The sequence below is a fragment of the Carassius gibelio genome, chromosome B2 (assembly GCF_023724105.1).
Source record: "Carassius gibelio isolate Cgi1373 ecotype wild population from Czech Republic chromosome B2, carGib1.2-hapl.c, whole genome shotgun sequence".
Classification (NCBI taxonomy): Eukaryota; Metazoa; Chordata; class Actinopteri; order Cypriniformes; family Cyprinidae; genus Carassius; species Carassius gibelio.
The window spans coordinates 23,388,031-23,411,662 of NC_068397.1; the positions used below are offsets into that span (position 1 = coordinate 23,388,031).

Sequence of the window (23,632 nt, forward strand, 5' to 3'; positions counted from 1 at the left end):
ATGCTGCCTCCATAGGCAGCTCCCTAGGTTTTGGAAAAGAGCATGAGTCTGTGAAAAATGTTACTATTCAGTGTATGATTTCTAATAAAAGCTTGCACATGGACGTGTGTGATGAACTTTAAAAGAGGAGAGTTTACCTTCTGTGGCCGAGACTCAAGATGAGCACGCCTAAAAAAAATGTCTCAAGCTGTGTTAGGTGTGTATATTTTTGGCAACTTCCTTTATCTGCTCTCTCAATTACCTCAGATAACCCCAGCCAGGTGTCCAGGGTGGTGGTTGCTGTAGAAACGTTGGATTTAAACGACAATGCACCCGAGCTGGACAGGCAGTACAACACAGCCATGTGTGACTCTGCCTCCACGGGACAGGTGAGAGAACAAGCCACTTTTTATTATGGGCGCAAAGAAGGTCATGCTCGTCTCCATTGACTAGTTCATTTGTTACTCCACCAAAATGTAAAAGTGCAGGAAGTGCTCTAATGAGAGTCCTTCAACATAAGCTCTGCAATTAGGTAATTGTCGCAGATGAATTATGGGTGATTAATTACCTTTTCTCCCAACTTTAGCCCTTTAGACTCACTGACTCACACTCTTTGTGTTCATATGGATTTGGTGGTGCATAAAGGTTTTTTTTTTTCTTAGTCATTTTTTGTGCACATCTGTTAATGTGTCCATTTATACAGCCTGCATGCTGATTGATTAGTTCTGTCGTTACCCTGCAGCTGAATCACTGCTGTTCACATTTACAGGATGCTTCACGCATACATAGATATACATTATAATCTGCTCATCTTTTGGTCTGTTGGCTTTCATCCATTTTGCCTTTCATTCCGGTTCTCTCATTTGTTTCGATTGCCTGTCTTTCCATAATTCTGTAGTGTTTTTTCCTTGTCTGACTCATGTCTTTTCTTTAACTCTTAATTGGTTGGCATGCAGCTGTTGAGCTGTCATAGCTTATGTCCTTTCTCCTTTCTTCGTCATTCTGCTGTCTTCACAGCTTGTGGTCAAATGAAAGCTTATTGTTATTTCACCAATTAGGATAAGTAGGTCCTGGATCAACGTTATTATGAACTTTGTTGGTCCTGGAACAATATTGAATGGGTTTACATGCACATTAAGTTTGATATAAGTCCGATTTTTCTATTCATATTGAATGCAAAAAAGGATGTGGCTTGACACAAATAAACAAACAACAAAGTACAGTCAATCAGAATGATGCGTCAATTTCCAAAATCTCTTTCACTTGCAATGTGCTGCAGCTGAAGATCATAAAACTAGCAACACATAGCTGTTTTAATTATTTAGAAGATGTTTTATTAGTGGGATTTTTGTGGGATGTTTTCTATTTTAATATAGTTTAAAATGTCATTTATTTCTGTGATAGCTGTATTTATATATACAGGTGCTGGTCATATAATTAGAATATCATAAAAAAAGTTGTGGTCAAATATTTTTGGAAACCATGATACTTATGGAATCCTTGATGAATACAAAGTTCAAAAGAACAGCGTTTATTTGAGATAGAAATATTTAACTTTTTTACGGTCATTTTTGTCAGTGTATGTTGGCGAAAATTTCAGTATGAGCAGGGAAACTAGATGCAGTGCAGCAGACCTATCAACCTAATGACCATCAAAATGAGGTCTTGCTTGTTGCTCGTGATTGCATCTGGTTATGACCAAAAGTGATAGAAGACATTTATTTGATTTATCTTGTTAGGGCATAGTGTAATTTACTTTTGATAAAAGCTCTTACTAAATGTCTGCTTGCTTGCTTAACTGGAAGCTTGCATAACTTCTTACCGTCACATTATGGCAAGAAAGTTTGGTGACCATTAAGACTATGGAAAATATTAATGTGACTTGACATTATCTCAGAGCAGAACTGAAATCACAGAATTTTTTTTTTTCATGCCTCAGCACAACCGCATTAACCCACAGCTCTGATCCGCATCACATGGCTTGTTTTTGTTCAAAAGTTGTCCTTATTGTGTGGGGGGAGCATTGCAAAAACAGGCTCATTGAGTGATTATTTGTAGTTTAGGTGGATCTCTGGTGTTAGCGCCTACTTTTTAGAGCACCTGCTAAAGCTGTGTCTATGTTTTGGTGTTCCCCAAGGCTCGCTACTCGGTCAGAGTTAATTATTGTTTGACGGTGCGGTGTGGGCTAATCAGTCTCTGGTCACCTATTTGCAAAGGTGCTAGCGGGGTTAATGCTGATATCTTAGATTAAAATGTGGATCAGTTTTTTTTTTTTTTTAATGAACCTCTCTCCTCACATTATTCTTTGCTCTCCTCCTCTTTCTCTCCTTCCTCCCTTTTGGCTCTTGGTTTCTTTCTCTCTCCATCTTTCTCCTATCTCATTTTCTCAGGTGGTGCAAGTGTTACGGGCGATTGATAGAGACGAGGGAGGAAATGACAGCGCCGTCCATTTTAACATCCCTCCAGACTCCAACGTTGCCCTCAACTTCAGCATCAGGGAGAGTGGAGGTTTGCAGTCTCTTCCAAAAAAAAATTCTCCCACCCAGCCTTGTGTATCGGCGTCTCTCTTGATCCGTTAGTCTGTGTCTGGAACCACATTGTGTGGCTGCTTTGTGCCCTGCTCCTTTGTTTTCCCCATTGTTTGCTTTTGCTTCTCTGCCACATCTATCTTCTCCCGGCACACACAGATGAAATGTGCTCTGGCATTCATGCTGCATTTCGACTCACTGGTCTGTACAAATGTTATACAAGTAGCAATGGAATTAAACTGCACTCGATTGAGTTCAATTAAATTAAAGTTCCATCGAGCTCAATTTGATCTAAAAGCCCCCTTTTTTCCCTGTTGTCTTCATTTCTTTCATTATTCTCGTTTTCTAGGCCCCACTGCTAGTTTGGTGCTGGCGTCACCTTTGCAGACACTGTCTCGTTCTACTTCTCCCTCCATCACACTCTATGTCCCGCTGGTTCTGAGGGATGGGGTCTCCGGTTTGACCAGCACAGGGACAGTCACGGTGTCCGTATGTCCCTGTCTGAGGGGTGGAGCCCGGGCCGGAGAGAAAGAAAAGCAAAGTGAGGCAGAGTGGGACAGAGAGACGGTTTGTTTGCCCCAGCACTCCTCTTTGCCCTCCCCTGGACTCAGCACTGCCGCCCTGCTGGCAATTTTAGCCTGTGTGGCCACTCTGCTGGGTAAGTTTAGTGTAACTTAAAAATGGCAGTGGTAATGTACAGTCAGATATCTGTTAACGCAAAATAAACACAGACAGGTTGATCAGCACCAAGACTCAAAGAACATTTGAGTGGAAATTATTTGAGTTATCTATTTAGCTGTGTTTGAAACTAAAGGTAGTAAAATATTTTTGTTAATTGAGATAAAACCTGCAACGAAATTAGAAATGTTGCATTGACAACTAACTGAAATAAAAGTTACTTAATAAGTTTTATTTAAATAATAAATAATAAAAAAGTATAAGTTAAAGATCTAAAATGACTAAAATGAAAAAATGGTGCAGTGGATAAGACACGTGCCTTTGTTGTGTGAGACCCAGGTTCGAATACACTGTGAGACACCAATGTGTCCCTGAGCAAGACCCTTAACCCCTAGTTGCTTCAGATGAATAATGTAATGTAGTAAAACAGCAGAAAAAATTAAAGTGAAAAAAGCACATAACAAAATAACTAAAACTTAAAATGCATTTGCTTGTTTGTTGACGAACAGCGAATCGAATTCACGGCTTTTAAGGATGATAATTTGTTATATAGGGAGGTGATTTAGTTCCCTGTCCTTCCATTTAGTTTCTGTTTTTCTTATTTGGTCTTTCCTGTTCCTGTACTATTTATGTGAATATGTGTTCCAGCTGTGTTTGATTAATTAGTTGTCTGTGTATCTATAGTGAGTTCTGCCCCTTGTTTCCCGTCTGGTGTCAAACGTCATTCCTGCGTTCCAGTGGTGTATCCCTTTGTGTGCTGAATTCAATTCTCGTTAAAGTATTCTCCAGCGTCTCCTCATTCCATCCTCCGCCAGACACCATAAAAAATAATGGAAGAACGAGTGATGTTCATTGGCGTGGCTCAGGCAAACCCCGACCCTTTAAGTTAAGTGAGTACATCCGTGCCACTCGCCCATGCCAGCTCCATCGAGGAGGAAACCCCTGTGACTTTTCTCCGGCTAGGGATAACTTAATCACCCCGTGGAGCTCTCAGACACCACCTACCTCAACTGGAAGGAGGCAGTCATCCGGTGTCTGGAGAGCCTCTGATCCTGAGCTGGGACCCCTCCACCGGCCGTTCCAAAGTCCAGCGCACCAACTGCAGTGAAGTGAACCCTGCTGGTCGTGTCTCCTTCCTGCCCACCAGCTGTTCCGAACATAGGCCCGCCGGCCATGCTAAAGTCAAGCCCATCGGTCGTTCATGGGGCAAGCCTGCAGGCCATTCCTGTGGCAGGTCTGCCGGTCACTCCAAAGTCAAGCCCATCAGTTGTGGCTCACTCTCGCTCAGGGCTTGCTCAATGTCATCTCCAGCACCAGAGCTCGTTCCAGTGTCATCTCCAGCACTAGAGTTTGCTCTAGTTTGCTCAGAGCTCCTTCCAGTGCCAGCACCTCGTAAATGCTTCCCTGATCCCCAGTTACGCCCAGGGAGGGCTCCTGATTCCTCATCTAGCCCAGAGAGGGTTACTGATTCTTCGTTTAGTCTTGGAAGGGCTCCTGATCCCCAGTTAAGCCCAGGTATGGTTCGTAATTCCTTGTTTAGTCCAGGAAGGGCTCCTGATCCCGAGTTAAGCCCAGGGAGGGCTCTTTATTCCTCATTTAGCCAAGTGAGGACTACTGATTCCTCGTTTAGCCCAGAAAGGGCTCCTGATCCCCAGTTCAGCCCAAGAAGGGCTGATCACCCTCAAGTGCCTGCTCCTCCAGAGCACCTCCGCCCCATTCCCAGGATTCCTAGTTTTCCGCAAGAACATTATTTTTAGGGGGCCATGGCTGAGTCCCCTGATCCAGCATGGCCTCCTGAGTCCCCTGATCGGCCATGGAAACCTGAACTGCCAGAACCGCCATGCCCTCCTGAAATGACCTGGAGGCTTCCCTCGTCTCCACTCTTTTCCAGTCCTGCACCAGCCTCAATGGCACCCTCTCTACCTCCCTGTTACGGAGGAGGGGGTGATCTGTCATGTGTTTAGTTCCTGTTTTCCTTATTTGTTTTTCCTGTTCCTTTCCTTGTTGTGTGAATATGTGCTCCAGCTGTCTTTGATTTAGTAAATTTGCTCCCAGGTTTGTCCCATGTGTGTATTTATTGTATAGTGAGATGTGCCCCTTCTTTCCTGTCTGCTGTCAAACGTCATTCCTGAGTTCCAGTGATTGTATCCCTTTTTAAATTAAGTTCACATAAAAATGTATTCTCCAGCGTCTCCTCATTCCTTCCTCTCTGAGTGACCATGACAATACTATAGTAGTATAGAAATAATAATAAAATAACACTGACCAGTAAGAAAAAAATTAATATACCCCAACAATGTACAAAACAAAACTACAAAAAGAACTTTAACAGCATTATCATAAGTAGTTTTTATATTTAAGTCCTCTGAGATCATTGACATTAGGGTAAATAACACTAGATGGCGGCAGTTGTGTTTATATATTAAATGAGAAAGTCCATGAAAGTATCACCCATTTCAGTAATTTGGATGAACGGTCTTGTTTAAAGTGTTTTCATGGATGCCAGTGAATACTATAAAACAATCAGACCGCTGGATGCTACGATTGACCAATCAGAATCAAGGATTTCCTAGAGCTGTGTCATAAATGTAATTATGGGGCATCATTCTGTGTAAGTGTTAGTTTGCCAGCTGCTCTAATGTGTCTATTGAGTATCTGTCTTTCTGTAGCACCCTGCAATTTTATTGCAAAAATTTGTCAGCCAGCACAAACATACACGTCCTCCCTTTTTATAAATGGCATCATAAAATGCTTACACTTTTTCTGTTCATCTTTCACTGTTTTCTTTCCCTCTGTTTCTCTTCTCTCTCTCTAGCTGTCAGTGCTTTGTCTCTGTCCCTGCGCAGGCAGAAAAGAGACTCTCTCTCACCTTTAGAGGAGGATGATGTAAGAGAGAACATCATCACGTATGATGATGAAGGAGGTGGTGAGGCTGACACGGCTGCGTTCGACATCACAGCACTACAGAGTGCCCCACACAACGCACGCAGGGGGTACCGCACCCTGGACAGCAGGAACATGTGAGTGGGGCTCAGCAGGGCACATATGATGAAAGATTACGTTGGCTACATCTGTTACATCAACTCGCTCTTCCTGCACATTTATAAAGCGCTTCCTCAGTGCACTTAAAGGGACAATTCACCCCAAAATTACAATTATGGCATAAGTGTTTTTTTTTTACATTGAACTCAAATGGAGAAGTTTAACTGAATATCCTTACTGTTCTTTTCCATGCTTCACATTTTTAGTTTTAACATAAACATAAAATATTAAGAGGGCTGTAAATGTTGAAATTGTAATATTACAGTTATACTGTAAATATTTGTTCTTAAATTATTATTATTTTTATTCTTACTCCTACTGTGATTATTATTATTAACATAGTTTATAGCCATATTGATGTACAATAACAATATTTCTGGACAAATGTCACCCAAAAAAATCATATTTTTTATTCTGCCTTAAATCTTCTGAAACCCCTTTAAAACCATGCATATTTTATTTATACTCACTATTTAAATAAATCACAGTCCTTTTAGCCATCAGTGTACATCTTTGGGTTGTAATAATTCCATAGTCCATTATGAATGAGATCTAAGTTGATCATTGTTTATTTTATGTTGAATTGTTACAAAGAACAGGGAATTTTAACTTTTCTTCCACATTTGGTTTTATTTTTAAAGAACTACAAATTAGTTTAAACTGAAATCAAAGGTGTGACAACAGCAGAAGAAGGCCTGAAGAGTGTGAGCTCCCAGCAGACCACACCATCTGAAACACCTGTGGTGTTATAGCATTTATCACATTACCTCTCCTGAGGCTACATACAGTTATATTCTGTTCTGTTTCATTTTATCTGCATAAAACTTACTTTCATGATCTATTCTGTGTTCCCTCAGACGTTATTCACAACACAGTCAGGATAAGGCTCGAGCTTACAGCAGCTGGGTTCAGGCCGGAACACTGGACCCTGGGCAGTACAACAGTCATGGAGCCACTCTATATGGGCGGTTTTGCTATAGCAGTCACACCCTCCCAGTGCTACGTCGCTCACAGGGCCCCTATGAGCCCGGCATATCTGAGTTGGCTTACCGCTTACCTGGGAATCAACCAGACCACTCTCTAGTCATTCAAAACCAGGGAGCTGTGGTTGGCCCTCTGGATCCCGGGGCTATTTACGTGCCAACAGCAGAGGCCGGTCATGGCTCTAAAGAAGGGACAGCATCTCAAGACGGAACTACCACATCTGAGGGAGGAACGCCAAGGAAAAACGACTCAAAGGATGATGCAAGTAGCGATGCCCAGCAGAGTCAAAGTCAAAGCCAGGATCTGGATTGGGTAAAACAACATATGTCTTCATTATTTATTTAAGAAGCTTGGAATAACCATGTTCAGAATCACAAAGTTACAGTATTTGGGGTAAAACCAAGGGGAGCAAAATTAATTTGTTTAATTCTCCGGAAGCCTGTAAATTAGTTGTTAAATAACTGATGCACTTTCAAATAAACAGCAATACTTACAAGACAACTAGAAGACCACTCTTTTGGCTTGAATAGTTAAATAGCTTAGGTAAACTGAAAATGAAGACAGGGCCTAGTAAAAAACTAAGTATATGGCTAATTTGAATTCACAGACTCGCTTCTCAGTCACACCCCAACAGCATCGAATCAGTATTAATGTATTATGTCTAATAAAGATTCATTGAACTGGAGATTGGGAAACAACTGCGTAGTTGAAATTAATATTCTTTTCACAATGTGTGTTTCACTGTGAAAGTTGTCACACACAGATCCTGAAAAAGCATGAATTCAAAACTGCAGAAAGCTGCAAGTAATTGTTATTATTATTTTTTTTACAATTTTGATGTGCAACAAAATATGTTGTGCATTATTTGCTGTCATGGAAATTTATGCATACCGTCGTGCATCTTAAGAGCTCATCTATTTAATTTCGATATCTGATTTTACACATACACACATTTAAAGGCACAATGCAGATATATTTTCTCACTGGAAGTTTTATTAGAAGTGTGGAGAACACGTCCCGTGTGTGAAAACATGTTGTTTTGCACATCTCTAGATAGCCGACAGGCTAGTTTTTTTTTTGTTTTTTTTTTGTATGTGCCGAACAGGTTGACGATGAAGGTGTATTTTCACATGTTGTCTCTCGCTGTCTCTCTTTCTCCTCATCCTCATCTCACAGTGCAGCGTTAGTTCTTTTTAGAGCTCGATTAACCTGGTTCAGCTATTGTCAACTGTTTCTCCCTCCATCTGTCCGACTTTTCACTTACTTCCACTACTGTAACACTGTACTGTCTCACTTCATTGTTATCACGTTTTTCTGTGTTTTCACCTGCTCATTGTGAAATATCTTCTGCTTTCTCTTCCCTTTCTTAACAATCCTCTCTATCACATGCATCCCTCTGCTGAATAACAGAAGAATAAACTCATCCTTACCTCCCGCTCTAACCCTCCTGCTCCTCCCCGTCCCCTACAGGTCCAACCAGACACGGCCCCCCGCGAACGAGAGCTGGTGTTGACCCGTTCCGGTTCGGTTGCTGGGCCAGGCCCAACGGGTAGTTGGATGTGCGACTCCACCACGCTCCCCAGAGCTGCTCGGCACTCCTCGCGGAGCAGTCTTTCCCTAAGTAGAAGTGGTGCTGGGCCTGCTGAGTCCAACCATGTTGGGGTGGCTGATGCGCCCAGTGGTGGTACAGAAATGCAGTCAGTCAGCAGCAATTACGCCACTATCCTGCAGGGGGAGCAGCAGAGGGACTACAAGGGGACTCTGAGACGGGGTGGGCTGGAGATGGGCAGCGGATTTGTGGTGGGAAGGCCTGAGAGAGAGGGCAGCATTCCACTGAGCACCGGGATGTATCCGGAAGGTGGCGGGTTCATAGGAGACTGGCACGAACGGGTGGGGATAACTGGGTACCCACTGGGCAGGAGGGATATGACGCCTCAGCTGCTTCCATATCCCGGCCAGGGCCGGGGGGCTTTTGGGGGAATCATAGGTTATGGCGGAGCGTGGCCCTCAGCACCTGAGGGGTCAGGAAGGGGAGCACCTGCCGGCAGTGCTCACTCTCTCGCCCTAAGGGTTGGCGAGTTCCTGCGTTTGCGCCTTGCGCAGGTGACCTTCGACCCTTCACAGCCGCCGTATGACTCGGTGCAGGTGTACGGGATGGAAGGCACAGGCTCCCGCGCCGGGTCCCTCAGCTCCCTGGACAGCGAGGGAGGCAAAGACGCCGAGAAGGAGGTGTGGGGATCAGGTCTGGAGGATTGGGGCCCACAATTCCAAAAATTAGCTCAGCTTTTTAGGGAAAGGGAGAAGGAGAGCGGAGAAGATAAAGAAGGAGACGCAGAAGCCAGCAAAAAGCACAAGGACAGGGAATGGGAAGAAAAGGAGGAGCAGTCTGGAGATGAGGAGCATGCGAATGTCTGAAAGAGCGAGAAGGAGAGGGGTTGGGTGGGACAGTGATTAAAAGGCAACAAGAGCCGGAATAATGAAAAGTGAAGGGTAAGGAGGGAGAGATGAAGAGGAAAGGTAATAAGGGAAGACAGGGAAAAATGAACAGAGAGAGCAAAGGCAGTGAAGAGAGTGATTGATGCAATTTGAAGCAATAAGTGCTGAAAAGCGGATGTGTGAGCACAGAGCGGTGTTTCTTTAGCCAGCATTTAACATTCCTTAAGTGTGTTTGGCAGTAAGCGAAAAGCAAAGTTCACTGTATTCCAGATCACATTTAATTACGACAGAGAAAGAACAAGATTTCAACTCGGATTTCCGCAGCAGCGAGCAAGACAGTGGCACCACGTGGGAATGAGAAACACATGGCCGGAATAACACACGATGAAAAACTACGGCAACACACGATGGAGTAGGAAAATTAATATTTGTACAGAAATTGTTTATACATTCACAAAAGCAAGAGGACTGAATTATTCAAAAGAAAGCACTGAATATTACAGTAAAGTCCTGAATAAGTGTCTGCACAAAGATTCTTGGTGTTCACACATACACACAGACTAAAACAAACACGCATCCATTTTAAACCCTGCTTGGAAATTCTTCTTTGCGGATGTCACATTGTCGGGGTTAAAAAATGACTCACGTTTTTGCCAAGAACAGATTGCATACAAAGTTGCTAAAAAAAAAATGATACAATTAAAATGTAGTGATGCTAAAATTGTGCAAAACATATGCACAAACAACCATTACTAAAAAAAAATCAAACATCCCACATTTAAAAAGTCATGATGATTTATGAGAGCTGACAGGTCTGCTTCAGCTAGAATGCACTTTTATACATGATGTTCGAAAATAGATTACAAATGTTGTTGTTGTTTTGTTTTTTTTATCGGAGGAAAAAAACATGAAAAAAATGTTCTATGTAAATGCATTTAAATGTAAATATCACTGAATGCCATTGTGAAAAGTGACAACAGTGCTGTAGTCTTCAAGTAACAAAAAAACATTAATAAAATGAAAACTGAGGAGAAGATTACATATAATCCCACATCGAAATCCACTGGATATAACTGGAAGATACTGGATTGACTGAAGCAGAGTAAACCCTTCCACAGTACGATATCGAATGTGTTGCTCTTCCCAAACGGAACATTTATTTTTACTTGAATTGAATGCAAAGGCTCCAAATAAATATATGTGAAGTCCTTTTTCTGGGTTGAGCTCCCACTCTGCATTGATATCCTGATTAATCACACTGTTTGTGGCTACAAGGACTCACTGTGACTGGACTGAACCAGAACCACTGTATCACTGCACAATCATGCGCACCAATACCAGTGCGCTTCATGCAGTACAAACACACACCTTGCCAAACAACCCAACAAATGTCATTCTTTGTCAATAATGTGAGCCTAAAAAGGTTATATGAAATATTAATGTCTATATTATTGTACAGTAAGAAGAATGATTAAAGCAAGACAGATCTCCTGGAGCCCATTTACACCAAGAATAATAGCTATAAGGATAAATAGATAATTTGCACCCACACCAATGCATTTTCTGTAAACCGAGCTGCAGCCATTTGCTGCATTTCAACTGGCTGTCACTGTTTTGGGAAAACAAAATGTTTTGAAAGAAATTCCAGCGATATCGTTCCTCTGTGTCGCTATCGTTATAGTGGTGGAATGGACATCCCTGTTCTTATAGAATTACAATGATTAAAGTTATTGTAATAGTCTTGATGTAAACGGGCTTTAACAAAGAACTGAATCCTTCACGTGTCTTTGCCTATCTTTATTTTTTCAGGTAGATTAGGTCAATTGTAAACTGGGTGTGGAGTTACTGCATTCATCCTGGTTTCTGCCTTTTTATTGGACTGCATTGATGTGGCCCTAAGTGGGCACTGTTGGTACTGAGATCTCACGATGGTGTGTACTAAAAATGTATTTATTCTGTTGTATTTTTTCCTTTTCATTTTTGTAAATTTGAATAAAGACAGTATGTTTTGAGGTGATGTGTGCGCGGCCTGATGTATATATGCTCTTTTTTGTAAAGAAAACTCTTAACTGGATTGACTTTTGGTTTTCACGTGTGTCTTCTAGTCTTTGTTTGTCACCACTGAGTAAATGTAAGTGCTGGCTTTAGAGATGTCCACAGAGGCTCTTCAAACAGGGCCAGAGTTGGCAGGGAGTAAACACAATGTCTAGTCTACTTACTCCCAGGCTGTTTGACAGGCTTACAGCTCAAGGTCAATAATGGAAACTGAGAGTTCAAATCACACTTGAAGACAGACAAAAGTTTACCGTGAGGTTCACCTTGAAATTCGCTCTATCTGAAGTCTGGATTACATAAAATGCATGGGATTGGTTAGTGGGCCTGACAAGACTTAGTTCATCTGATGAAAGTGGGGAAAATAAGGTCGTTTCAAACCACTGCACCTGCTAGTCAACACTGCTTATCGTTCACTTCAATCCTGCAATATGTGTGTGTGTGTGTGTGTGTGTGTGTGTGATTGTGTTTCAGCAAGCTTATACCCACAAGTGCCAGCAAATAAACAAGCCACTGCCACCTTTTTGATTCGAGGCTGGTTAATTATTCATGAGCTCCTGCACATTTCCTGTAAGATTAAATTTGGTTTAATTACGTTTGCGAAGCTTGACGTAGGAAATAGTAGACTTGAATGAGAGAGACAAAGAGAGAGTGTGATTGCTTCAAAATTCACTTAGAGCAGGAAAGGGATTCAAAATGATTCACAGAAAGTGAGATTATGAATGCATGCTCTGTCCTTGAGTTACATAATGAATTGATGCACAGGTTATTACGCAATGCGCTGTATATTTAAATAGGCAGGGTGTGAGAACTTAACACACATGCACATACAGAAAAAAAGGGTTGAGCTTTTTAGCTAAAACTAATAATTTTCTCACTTTTCTTATGCAAACAAATAAAATAGCTTCTGGGCATGTTTTGTGAAGCAGTGATACCACAGATGGGTTATTTCTAAAAGTAGTGTCTGAAGATTTCTTTTTTTTTTTTTTTTCATAGAAAGGACAACATTTCTCACAGAACACTTGGAGCACAGAAGTATGCCATTAACGATAAGAATAAAAATAACTCACCATTAATACATTAATTCACTACAAAATGTCCTCATTAAAGATTCATTTGGTGAATTGCCCTACAATCCTCCATGACTCAGAATGGAGCTATAGATCATTAGCGTGCAGCTCAACCACAAGACATCTGGAAGAGGTATACTAACTTGAAGTGTTTCTCAGCTTTTTTTTTTTCCTTTTGCTTCCTCAGGGACAGCAAGGTGAAAATGACCACCAACCTCGATAATTAGACCACTTAATTAATATCTGGCCCACTGAGTCAGTGGGTTGAAAGGGACAGCAAGACTGTGCTTTCTGTAGGTCCCAGGAAGACTGGAGGTGTACATACCATATTTAGCCACATTACAGTAAAAAATCTTGAATATGTTGGGGTCAGGTGGCTTTAAATGTGCCATAGAATGCAAAGATCACTTTTATAAGTGTAGCATGCTGTATGTGAAAAAACATCCAGCCTATAATAGTAAAAATCCACCCACTCATTGTTTTATAATCCCAATAATTAATAAACCGTCTCTTTACTTTAGCGTTCCAGATTTCAAACTGCTATGACGACATAGTCTGGGAAAGTCCAGCTCATTTGTGATGCTCTCTGCCCTATTAACATGTACACAGCCCTGAGTGAGAAGCTGCGGTCCGCCATTACTGTTCTCTTGATGTAACTGCTGGAGCTACAATGTCAGCGCCTTTAAAAGTGTTTGTGAAAAAATTGCTTCTGAAAGAGGGATCTAGGGGTGTCTCCAACTAAGGATTTTCATAGTCTAATTGGATTTTTTGGATCTTACTGATACTCGAATCATATGTTTGGGGGCGGGGCAAAATACATCGAGTCATGTGAGACATTCGACAGCCATAATTACTGATGTTAACCCTCAGGGTAAATGTGTAACAAATACCTCGCAGATACAAACAGGGAAAATAATGTTTTGATTAAAAGATCTCAGCGAAACCCTAACAATTCACCATTTTTACAATAGTGCTCTCCTTATAAAGTTAGCATATATGATAGTAGTTATTAATGTTCTGCATTTCTGTTTTGAGCTGCACGCGCTGAAGATGACCAGTAGAGTGAGCATTTGATAGCAAGTTTTTAATCAATGGGATTAAACTCATAATTTATGTAGAATACCCTTCGTTATTTATACAACACAGCGTTAATATTAGGAATTATAGGCTATTTGTAAAAAGAGCCCGAATGCAAATGAATGTATCTGCGCAGCTCTGAATGCAAACTCCTTCTGTGGACACGTTCTTCACAAAAAAATGTGCAAAAACACAGCACCTAAACTCTAAATATTCACAGCATTTTATTATAATGGTGTTCTCATTATAATGGTATGGGTGTGACAGTCCAGTCCAGTCATAGTTATTATAATTCTGCATTGTAGTTTGACCTGCTCGCGCTGTGCGCTGAAGAGATATCACTGTAGTACTACAATGAAGCGCTTGACTCAAAACCAAATGCATCTTATATCAGGTAAATAATATATCCACAATATATATAAACCGGCTGAAATGTTTTGAAATCACTTGTACCCTACCTGATCGAAAAAATCCAGTCTCTGCCTGTGTCAGTTTGAGTCTTGTAAATTTTTAAATGCCTGCCGACAAGATGCTACTCCATCTGGCACAGATTATGGAAAGTGAAACATAAATCTATAGGGGTGGTAGGATTTAAAATATTTATTTGAAGCTTCTTTCTTTTCAGATTCTTATTCACGCCTTTATCTTAATAGGTAGCATATTAACTTATTGGGAGAAAACCGCAAGTTCTATGTGACATTTGGCTCCTCCATATAGTCAGAATGGCATAATCATAACAGCTCGTGAATATTAGACTATGAGATTGGTAGTTGAATCAGGCTCCTAGAATCGAAGCATCGAATCGTTGACTATTTGGGGTCACCCCTAGAGGGATCGATACCAACGGTTCGTGCTCCAACATCCAGACTACAGACAAGGTAAGCATCACACATCATATTTTGTTTTCACTAATGCTGCTTTCACATGCTACCAGAATGAAGGTAAAAAGGAATTTGGTAGGTAAAAACACGGTCACAACCAATTAAACCATAATACTGGTATTCCTGCAAACATGAGCACTTGAAGCTCCACCAGGGTTGCCAGGTTTTCACAACAAAACCTACCGAATTGCTACTCAAAACTAGCCAAATTTCGTATGGAGGGGATCCACTGATAAAATTAGCATTCTGGTGAGGTAAAATCGAGCTGCAACCTTCCGGTCTTTCTCGTAAAGCCTACACGGAAGTGACTAAAACTGCAATTCTTCAATTGGCCGCTAGAGGCTGGTTCCAAAAGGGAGTCATTCCCATAGACTCCCATGGGCCAACTTTACAGCAGATAAAAAAATAAAATAAAAACATGTTCACAGCCTGGTAAAAAAGTTGTTTTGGTCTGTATAGCTATATAGCTGTACAGTCTGTATTTTACCCATCATGACAACTGTGAGGGTTTTTTTTTATTATAATTTTTTTATAACTCTGTTTAAATTATATCAAGCCTTAACATTTTTCATAATTAAAGGCGTTGCCACTTGAGTGACAGGTGGATTGCCTGCTGTCCCACCGTCAAGCAATGTGGATGTGGTCTCAGCAACCAGCTTCTGCCTTTTTGCCCATATTTGATTATCTGGGAGTGACGCGAGATGACATGCTGCCAAGATGGCGACAGCCTGCTCCGCCCACTTTGAGCTCCAAAAACATTCTTCAGGAATCTACAGATGACGTCATGGACATCACGTCCATGTTTTTATAGTCTAAGGGTAAAATATTTTGATGGGATTCCTGTATAAAGTAGTGCCTATAATGTAACTTACTCAGTAAATAACTTATTTATTGAGTTTTATATAAAAGCCCCACCACACTCACAGCCACACTGAGTAGAATTGGTTGGCTGTGCTTACTGCTCCATAAACATTCTTGCTGGAGATATTGCTTTTTATAAGATCTTGTTTGTAAACCATAATATAAAACAATATAAGTATGTAATGTGAAATGTCTCAATTTATTTCGCAAAAGAAAGTGCACGTTTTTTTTAGCAGCCTGTAGCAAATCTACAGCATCTGTTCCCTAATTCTCTTTGATGTTCTCCACTGCTCTCCTGGCTTCCTCCTGTGTGAGAGTGTTTGTGTGTGTTGTCTGTAGACACTGGATTGGCAGATTATATTGTGTTATGTGTTCAAGTTTGAATTGGTAAATGAAATCTTCATATTTATAAGAGAAAGATAGTCTGTACCGTTTTTTCCCGGAAAAACACGAGCGCCTGGAGGCGTGACGTGTGGGAGGAGCTAAAGAATCCCGAGCGCCAGTAGGCTTTTGCGTTGAGAGCGTTTGGAAGCCGTGACATTACCGTGAGGAAAAAAAACATCATCCAAAACAAACCATGGCTAACAGTCAGATTCAGCCGTTTATTTATGATCCAGAATCAGATCCAGAGGCTGAAATTTAACAAGAGCAGCAGCAGCAACGACGTCTCTATGTGGTATGTATTGAAACTGTATATATTTGCTTAGCGGTTTTGGAAAATGACTAAGTTCCACTTTATGTCGGCTTTTTTTTTTTTTTTTTTTTTTTTTTTTTTTTTTCTAAGGTGTACATGTGGAAAGTGCAGTTTGATGAAAACATCGCATGTTGTTTACTTGATGTGCTTACGCACTGATAGCTAAGTTAAGAACACAGAGATATTTGAAGCAGTTTTACTCACCGCCTGCGGTTCCAACACATGATCGTGACCCTTTTTCTTTGGGATTGCATCATCCTTAAGAAATAAACGATATGCAAATCCGGCGTCAAACTGGGCCTTGTTTGTAAAACAAGCATCTTCGAAATGCAGGGAACAAACAAAAACACGTGCACAACTCCGTTGATGCTCTGTAAAAATAAACTCCATCCACTGGTCCCTTAATGCTGTTTTTTTTTTTGGTAATCTGTGCAGGGTTGTCTTGCCCTGGCAACCAAAAACACACTCCTTTTGTGACATTTCGGTCTCTCGCTCTGATCAGTGAATGTCTCTGCTCTGCTCTATGGGAGCGCACGCTCTTCCGGCAGACGTGCCCTTAGAACCCATATAAGGAAATTCCGCTCCATCTAACGTCACACAGAGCCATACTCGAAAAAAACTTTCCGAAACTTGAGACAAACCGGAAGGTTTCAAACGTACAACTTAATTTTTGAAACGTTATCCATGTTTAGCATGGGAATCCAATTCTTTAACAGTGTAAAAAACGCAGTATTCATGAAATAGCACCCCCCCCCCCCCCCTTAACAGTCTTATTTAGTGTTCGATCTCCCAAACAGTAAGCTTGCAGAAAATCCATTTAGCAGTAGTGAAGGCTCTCTGGGTTGAAGAATGGTAAGAATAACAGAAAACATGACACAGAGATATCCAGATACAATTCACCCAATATTCAGACATTGACAAAATGTAGCTTTATCAAAGTTTTCCAGAGGACAATCCTTGTTGATTCATTTTAGATGCTGCTGCCATCTTGTGGCCAGAACAGGAATAAACAGTCCAAGATTTTGTGTTTTTGATGCTGCTGCATTCACATCCTTAGTTAGACCATATATGAGTTTAGATTAAACATGAATTAGCCTGATACAAGCCTTAAAGGAATAGTTCACCCAAAAATGAAAATTAGCCCAAGATTTACTCACCCTCAAGCCATCCAATGTGTATTTGACTTTCTTCTTTCAGACAAATAGAATCTGAGTTTTTACATTTCTTGGCTCTTCCGAGCTTTATAATGGCAGTGAATATTGATCAAAATTTTAAAGCAAAATAACATGCATAAATCCATCATAGAAATTGCTCTATGTGGCTCTGGAGGTGGATTAATGCCTTCTGAGCAGAACTGATGCATTTGTGTAAGAATAATATCGATATAAGTTTTACAAACTTTAAATAATATTTGTGCAAGGCAGAAAGAGATGCCATAGGCTGAACATGTGTGTCACACTGACAGAGAGCCTGTATACTGTTTGAAAGAAAAAAACATTCTTTATTTCATTTTTCCTTAGGGATGGCTTCTCTTTATTGGTTTTCATGTGACAGTACTGATATACGTAGTAGTTACAAGGAAATTCAGCTAGATAAAAATACAAAACATGCTGTATGAAAACGTAGGCTAGAAATACAGTAAGTATAAAGCTAATAAGTAGGTTCATATATAGCTATCTGTTAATATATAGCTAATATAGCTAGTAGTAGGTTCAGTTGTAGTATAGTTCACAGTAGATTGTGTACTAAATGTAAAAGATGTGTACTTTATTAATTTCACAGTTTTCTATAATGTTTCAATAATAACCACTACAAGTAAGCTCTTATGAGGAACTCCTCCCTAAGGTTTCACATTGGTCACATAAGTGTTAAGTCTTTTCTATAAGGAGACACCTAAAGCTGCCACATCTTCCCTGAAATCAGTGTGACTTACATTTGGATTGTGCAGTTTCTCATGCAGTAGCGTTTTACAATTTAATTTAAAAGACTGATTTATTTATTCATTTATTTATGATGAGTACATGTACAAAGTGTACAGTGTATAGTATAGTCAGTGAACTACTATACCAAAGACAATAATTTGAATAATGTATGTACATGAATCATCCTACATCCTTTCCTTACTGCAGGATTTTAAAATCTTAAATAGCTCTATTTATTTGATCTCAAATGAATAAAATTCATTTAATTTTAATGGGACTTACCCACTCAATAGTCTTTCGGTGCCCAAAAGAACCTAAAGAGTAAGTCTTCATATATAACAATAAAGGATGGGGAGGAGGTGTTTTAAGGATGTGCTCACCTGTAATGAAAGAAGCTCAGTTTATCTGTATAAGCAACAGCACATGTACATTTTTAATTTTTAAACAACTAATCCTACACTAACTCCAGAGATTGTGTTAGATTCTGTTTTTTTATGAAAGATTTCAAAACAGCAGTCGCTCAAACCGCTGTAAGATGTGCACATTTGGAAACATTAAAACTGAAACGTTTTTTTTTTCCTTTGGAAGAATAAAAGCATGTTCCCTACTAAAAAGGTGAAATCCAAATGCAATTAAATTCAAAGTATGTTATGCAAAATTGAGCCCAGTCACAACAAATCAAAGTATTCAATCCAGGAAAAAAAAAAAAAATACTAATCTGGCAAGTCGAGGTTGAATCTTCTTTTTTTAACTCTCATTCTTGCTGATGAAGCAGGATGCTTAGAACCGCAAAGACACATATTTGATTGGCCTTCTCAATCACAATTTTGACACTGACAAATGCAGTAAGAGCAGGCAGCCTAAAATTCAATATATTATTTTTAAACTCTTTGTCATCTGAACAATAAACAGAGAAGTGCATAATGGAGTGCAGCAGAGGAGCGTTTCAATATCTCAAATAACTTGACAATTTGTAATTATTGGGGGAAATTTGTTCCCCACAATGTCAAAAGTGGTTACAGTCCTACCACAATAGAATTTCCACCAGATTTCAAATGACATACTGTATTGTGTTTGATAGCATTTTGTGGTGATGAAATGAAATGTACATATTTCAGTGTAAAATTTTAAACGTAAGATGTAAAACTCCTTTGTGTTTCAAAGGCTAATTTCATAAGTTTTACAAGTTTTCACGTTTTGCATAATTTAACTAAATCAAATCATGAAACTACACAGTTAAAAAATTATATTACTGTCTTATTTAATGGACTAATATTCTTATATTTGGGTCATGAAGTCACATTGACATCATGATGAGCCCATCATTCACAGAACACTATTGGACCTATTTTAACGATCTAAACGCAAAGTGTAAGGCGCACGGCGCAGGTGCACTCAGGGCTTGCCCAAACCCACTTTTGCTATTTTAACGACAGAAAATGGGTTGGTCTAAATGGGTTGTCCCTATTCTCTTAATGAACAATGGGTGTTTTTTTTTGGGCGTAACGTACAATAAACCAATCAGAGTCTCATCTTCCATTCCCTTTAAGAGCCAGTTGCGCTTGTACCATGACTGATTTGCTATTTACATGGCAGAATTTGGCAAGCGCATCAAAGAATTTGATCAACTAATTACTGACATCCTGAAAACTTCATTTCTGTGCAATGCATAATTAGCCTATTATTTTTTTTATTTCGTTTTAGAAGGTACTGCCATCTCGTGGACAAAGGTATACGGATGAAGATGATACTGATGCGCATCTATTTTTTTAAGATCAACTTTACCTTTAATAACAGGAGGCATGTTGTTAACGTGTTCTGTTTTTCGTTTCAGATACACTATAATGTTTTAACCTATTAATTATCCATGGAATTAATTCAGATAGCCTAACCTTAATTTGAATAACGTCTGAGTAGGCCTGCAAAAAGATAATTTTTTTTTTTATTATATAAAATTAATAATAATAATAATAGGCTCAATAAAACAAATGTTAAGTTAGAAATCGATAGTAAGTTTCACAATTAATTCCAAAGAAATGGCAAGTAATTTTGAAGTAGAAAAACTGAAATTGTATTTTTTTTTGTTTTTAAATCAATCTTATTATTCATTTTTAATTAATTTAATTAATTATTATTATTAATATTATAATCTTATTTACAATTTAGATTTTCTCTCTTTCTGTCTTTCTTTCAGTCTTTCTCTCTCTCTATCTCTCTCTCTCTCTCACTCTGTGTGTGTGTATCAGAAAAATATTTTTTTGTTTCGAAGTGATGAATTAGTAACCTTCCCATGAACCATCATTTAAATTGTGAAAGACTGAAATGACCAATGTAATTCAATTTAATGAGGCTTTATGTATGATGTTTCATCCTTTACTCTGGATTCTTCTTGAGAATCGTCTTGCTGCTTACATCAGATTGTAGTTCTTTTAAGCTATTCAGGGATCACATGTTTTCATATAGGAGCTTGAGTCATAAAAATGTAAAGAATGTGTCAGTAAACTGTGAGTACTTTCAGTTTCAACTTTTTGAGATGGCTGGTGCTACTCTTTTAAAACTATTTAACTATTTTATCAAAAATTAACTTTGGATCTTCAGTGCTTTTTTCCTTGTAGTACCATGGTACATGATGTATAATCGCCGTCCAGCATAACGCTGTATTCATCGCCATAACCGTTGTCCCCCATAGCATTCACAGTAACCAAAGCACTTAAAAAATGTTTCATTTATCTGATAATTTGTGAATAAGCCATGAGACATCTAAAATCTTAAGGAGCTTTATTTGATTTACAGTATCTGAAAATAATAAAATGTATTTAATTTTAATATAACTTGCTTATTTACCTTACCAAGAGTAACTCTTCTTTAGACTACTTTTGTTACTTTTTGTTTTGTTTACTACCAAGACACCAGATTTCTTATCAGTGCAGTTTAGTTTATTGTACATATGAGCAATCACACCTGTATGTAATCATTTAATGACCAATGCACACTAACGGAATAGACTTTCAGGTTGGTTTAGATGATATTTTTGACAAAATAAGTCAAACCAGCAGTTGCTGAACCTGCAGTGTTGAAGGAAACTGTAAGATGTGCACAAATTCTTGTTAACATAGCAACTGAAGCACTTTTTTTTAAATGCTAAATATTAATAGTAATCAATTGCATAACCTAAAACTTAATATTCAAATTAAAACTAGTCAGAGACTGATTTAAAAGCAAATCTGTTTACTGACCTGAGAAAAATGTGTCAAGACCAGATTGTCTCTCATTCTTGTTGACAAAGCAGAATGCCTGCATTTGCAATGACACACAAACAAAAGACCTTACCAGTTCAACTTTACAAGATACACCAGGGTTGGCTGGCACTTTTTTATTGTATATTCAAATAAATATAATGTATATTCAGAAATGTGTTAATTCAAGACTCAATTATGTGGACAAATATCTTGGGTGAATGAGCACGATGCTGAGAGACTCCTTCCAAATCTATTGTGGACCTGGCACCTGAACTGTCTTATCAGTTTTGTCAGTGGGAAGGCACACAATCTGCTAGAATCTGAGATTAGGAATGACATCTAGCACCGTGATTCGTCTCGGATCATACACACAGTTCTCCTCTAGGCCACTGTTCACCATGCCACAGTTAGGAGGAACCCACGCTGTGTCATATCCATGTTCATACCAGGTCTTCTGTAAAGGATGCCCTTAGTAGTCGATTTTCTTCACCCTTCCCACTTTAACGCTGAGTCTGAGCACAGCAAGCATGTCCCCGTCTGAATGCAGAGGGTAACGGGAGGCTTTTTCAAAACTTCTAGTGACATAGACTCCCGGTCCCAGCATGCCATCAAAGGAAGAAGAGAAGCCCTCGCTCAGGATCCTCATCGCATTCAACATCGTAGTGCCATGATACATTATGTAGGACTGTCTGCCTCTGTGCCAGTTTGGTTGAATATCATCAGAGAAACACTCAGGGCAACAAGAACAAGAAGAGGTCACAATTACAGAAGTCCAAAACATCTTGCTGCTGTATTCCCACAAGAGTTCTCACATCTGGGAACCAAAACTTCAGATAAATGTTGCAATACATGAGTTAGTTTCATGGTTTGCTTAAAAAAAAATGAAAATTATGTTATTTTATGTCATTTCAAACCTGTATGACTTTTTTTTTTGTTTTTTTTTAAAAATATATTCTGTTTTTACTGTTTTTGTGAAAGGAGTATAAAAGTCATTGAGGTCCACAACATGCCATTATATAGACTGAAAACATGAACATTTTGGAATTTTGGAATGAATATGAGTATAAATGATGACAGAATATTCATCAACTATTCTTTTAAACAGTCTATACTTCTAACACATTGATCAGTTTATCTGCATAGCAAATATCTGTGTATTTAAATTAGACATAACTTAAAGGCATGTAAAGGCAGCTTCTCTGAACTGAAACTAAAAGAGGAAAAAAAGTTTGATTTTAGTGAATTTTATATGGGTAGATTACTTACAAATTGTAGTCTGTTACTGATTCCTAAAGGCATGTCAAAAACTGTCATGATCCATTAAATTACACATTTTATGTAACATAATCAGAGTACTTTTAGAGTACTTTTGTAAGCAAGCAGTTTTGTTCCATATTGTTATCAAAATACACAGAGAAAGAAAATATACTTCATTTGTAGTTATTAACACCGAGAAGTGCATTAAATGTTACATAAGATCATAATTTCGCAAACTGGGTTTTGTGAGTTTTATGAAAAAGAATGAGGGAGGATCAATAAATGTAATCATGTAATTGATAAAAAAGTACTGTAACTATAGTCTTATTATGAGTATTTGAAAATGTGAAATTGAAAGTGTTTATAATTTGTTTTTCTAGAGTGAACCAATTCTCTTTAGAACAAGTTTTTCTATATGCCACTGCAAATTTTATTAATTTAATTACAGTTTCAATAATAATGCATATTAAAGCATAAAACATTTTACACAACGTTTCACTTTTATTCCACAACGTCAAAGGGGGAGGACCAGAACTGTAGAATTTTTGAAGTACAATTCAAATATTGGAAACAAAGAAAAAAACTAGCATATAAGTGAGAATTACATTTTAATTGGCTGATTTCTTATTTCATTTCACTTACTGTTATTTGTATGCGGTGAGGAAGACTGGGCTTATGTTAGTTCAACACTACTGAATAATGACAGCTATTTCAGAAACACAAGGGAGTTATTCTTGGTATGTTAACAGTAAATATGCAAGGCAACAGGCGTGAAGTAATCCACCATATGATATCTAACTTGAACTTCTCAAACTTGCTTATTCTGCACAGTACAGTGGCTCCAGACAGACTTACAAATATGAATGTTGTTGCATTAGCTAAAAGCACAATGAGAGTGAAGGGACATCCAGTCAAGTATGATGACCCATACT

General features: G+C 39.0%; 1 protein-coding gene across 1 annotated transcript in view; it reads left to right on the forward strand.

The window, feature by feature from the left end:
• The window catches only part of LOC127951644 (uncharacterized), a 124,657-nt gene extending 112,993 nt beyond the window's left edge, over window positions 1–11,664 (forward strand). Inside the window, exons 9-14 of the mRNA XM_052549635.1 lie at window positions 247–368; window positions 2,370–2,487; window positions 2,857–3,165; window positions 6,001–6,205; window positions 7,085–7,523; window positions 8,682–11,664. Of these exons, the coding sequence (XP_052405595.1) occupies window positions 247–368; window positions 2,370–2,487; window positions 2,857–3,165; window positions 6,001–6,205; window positions 7,085–7,523; window positions 8,682–9,626 (2,138 nt within the window). The 3' untranslated portion in view covers window positions 9,627–11,664. The remainder of the gene's footprint in view (window positions 1–246; window positions 369–2,369; window positions 2,488–2,856; window positions 3,166–6,000; window positions 6,206–7,084; window positions 7,524–8,681) is intronic.
• The last annotated feature ends 11,968 nt before the right edge of the window (window positions 11,665–23,632 follow it).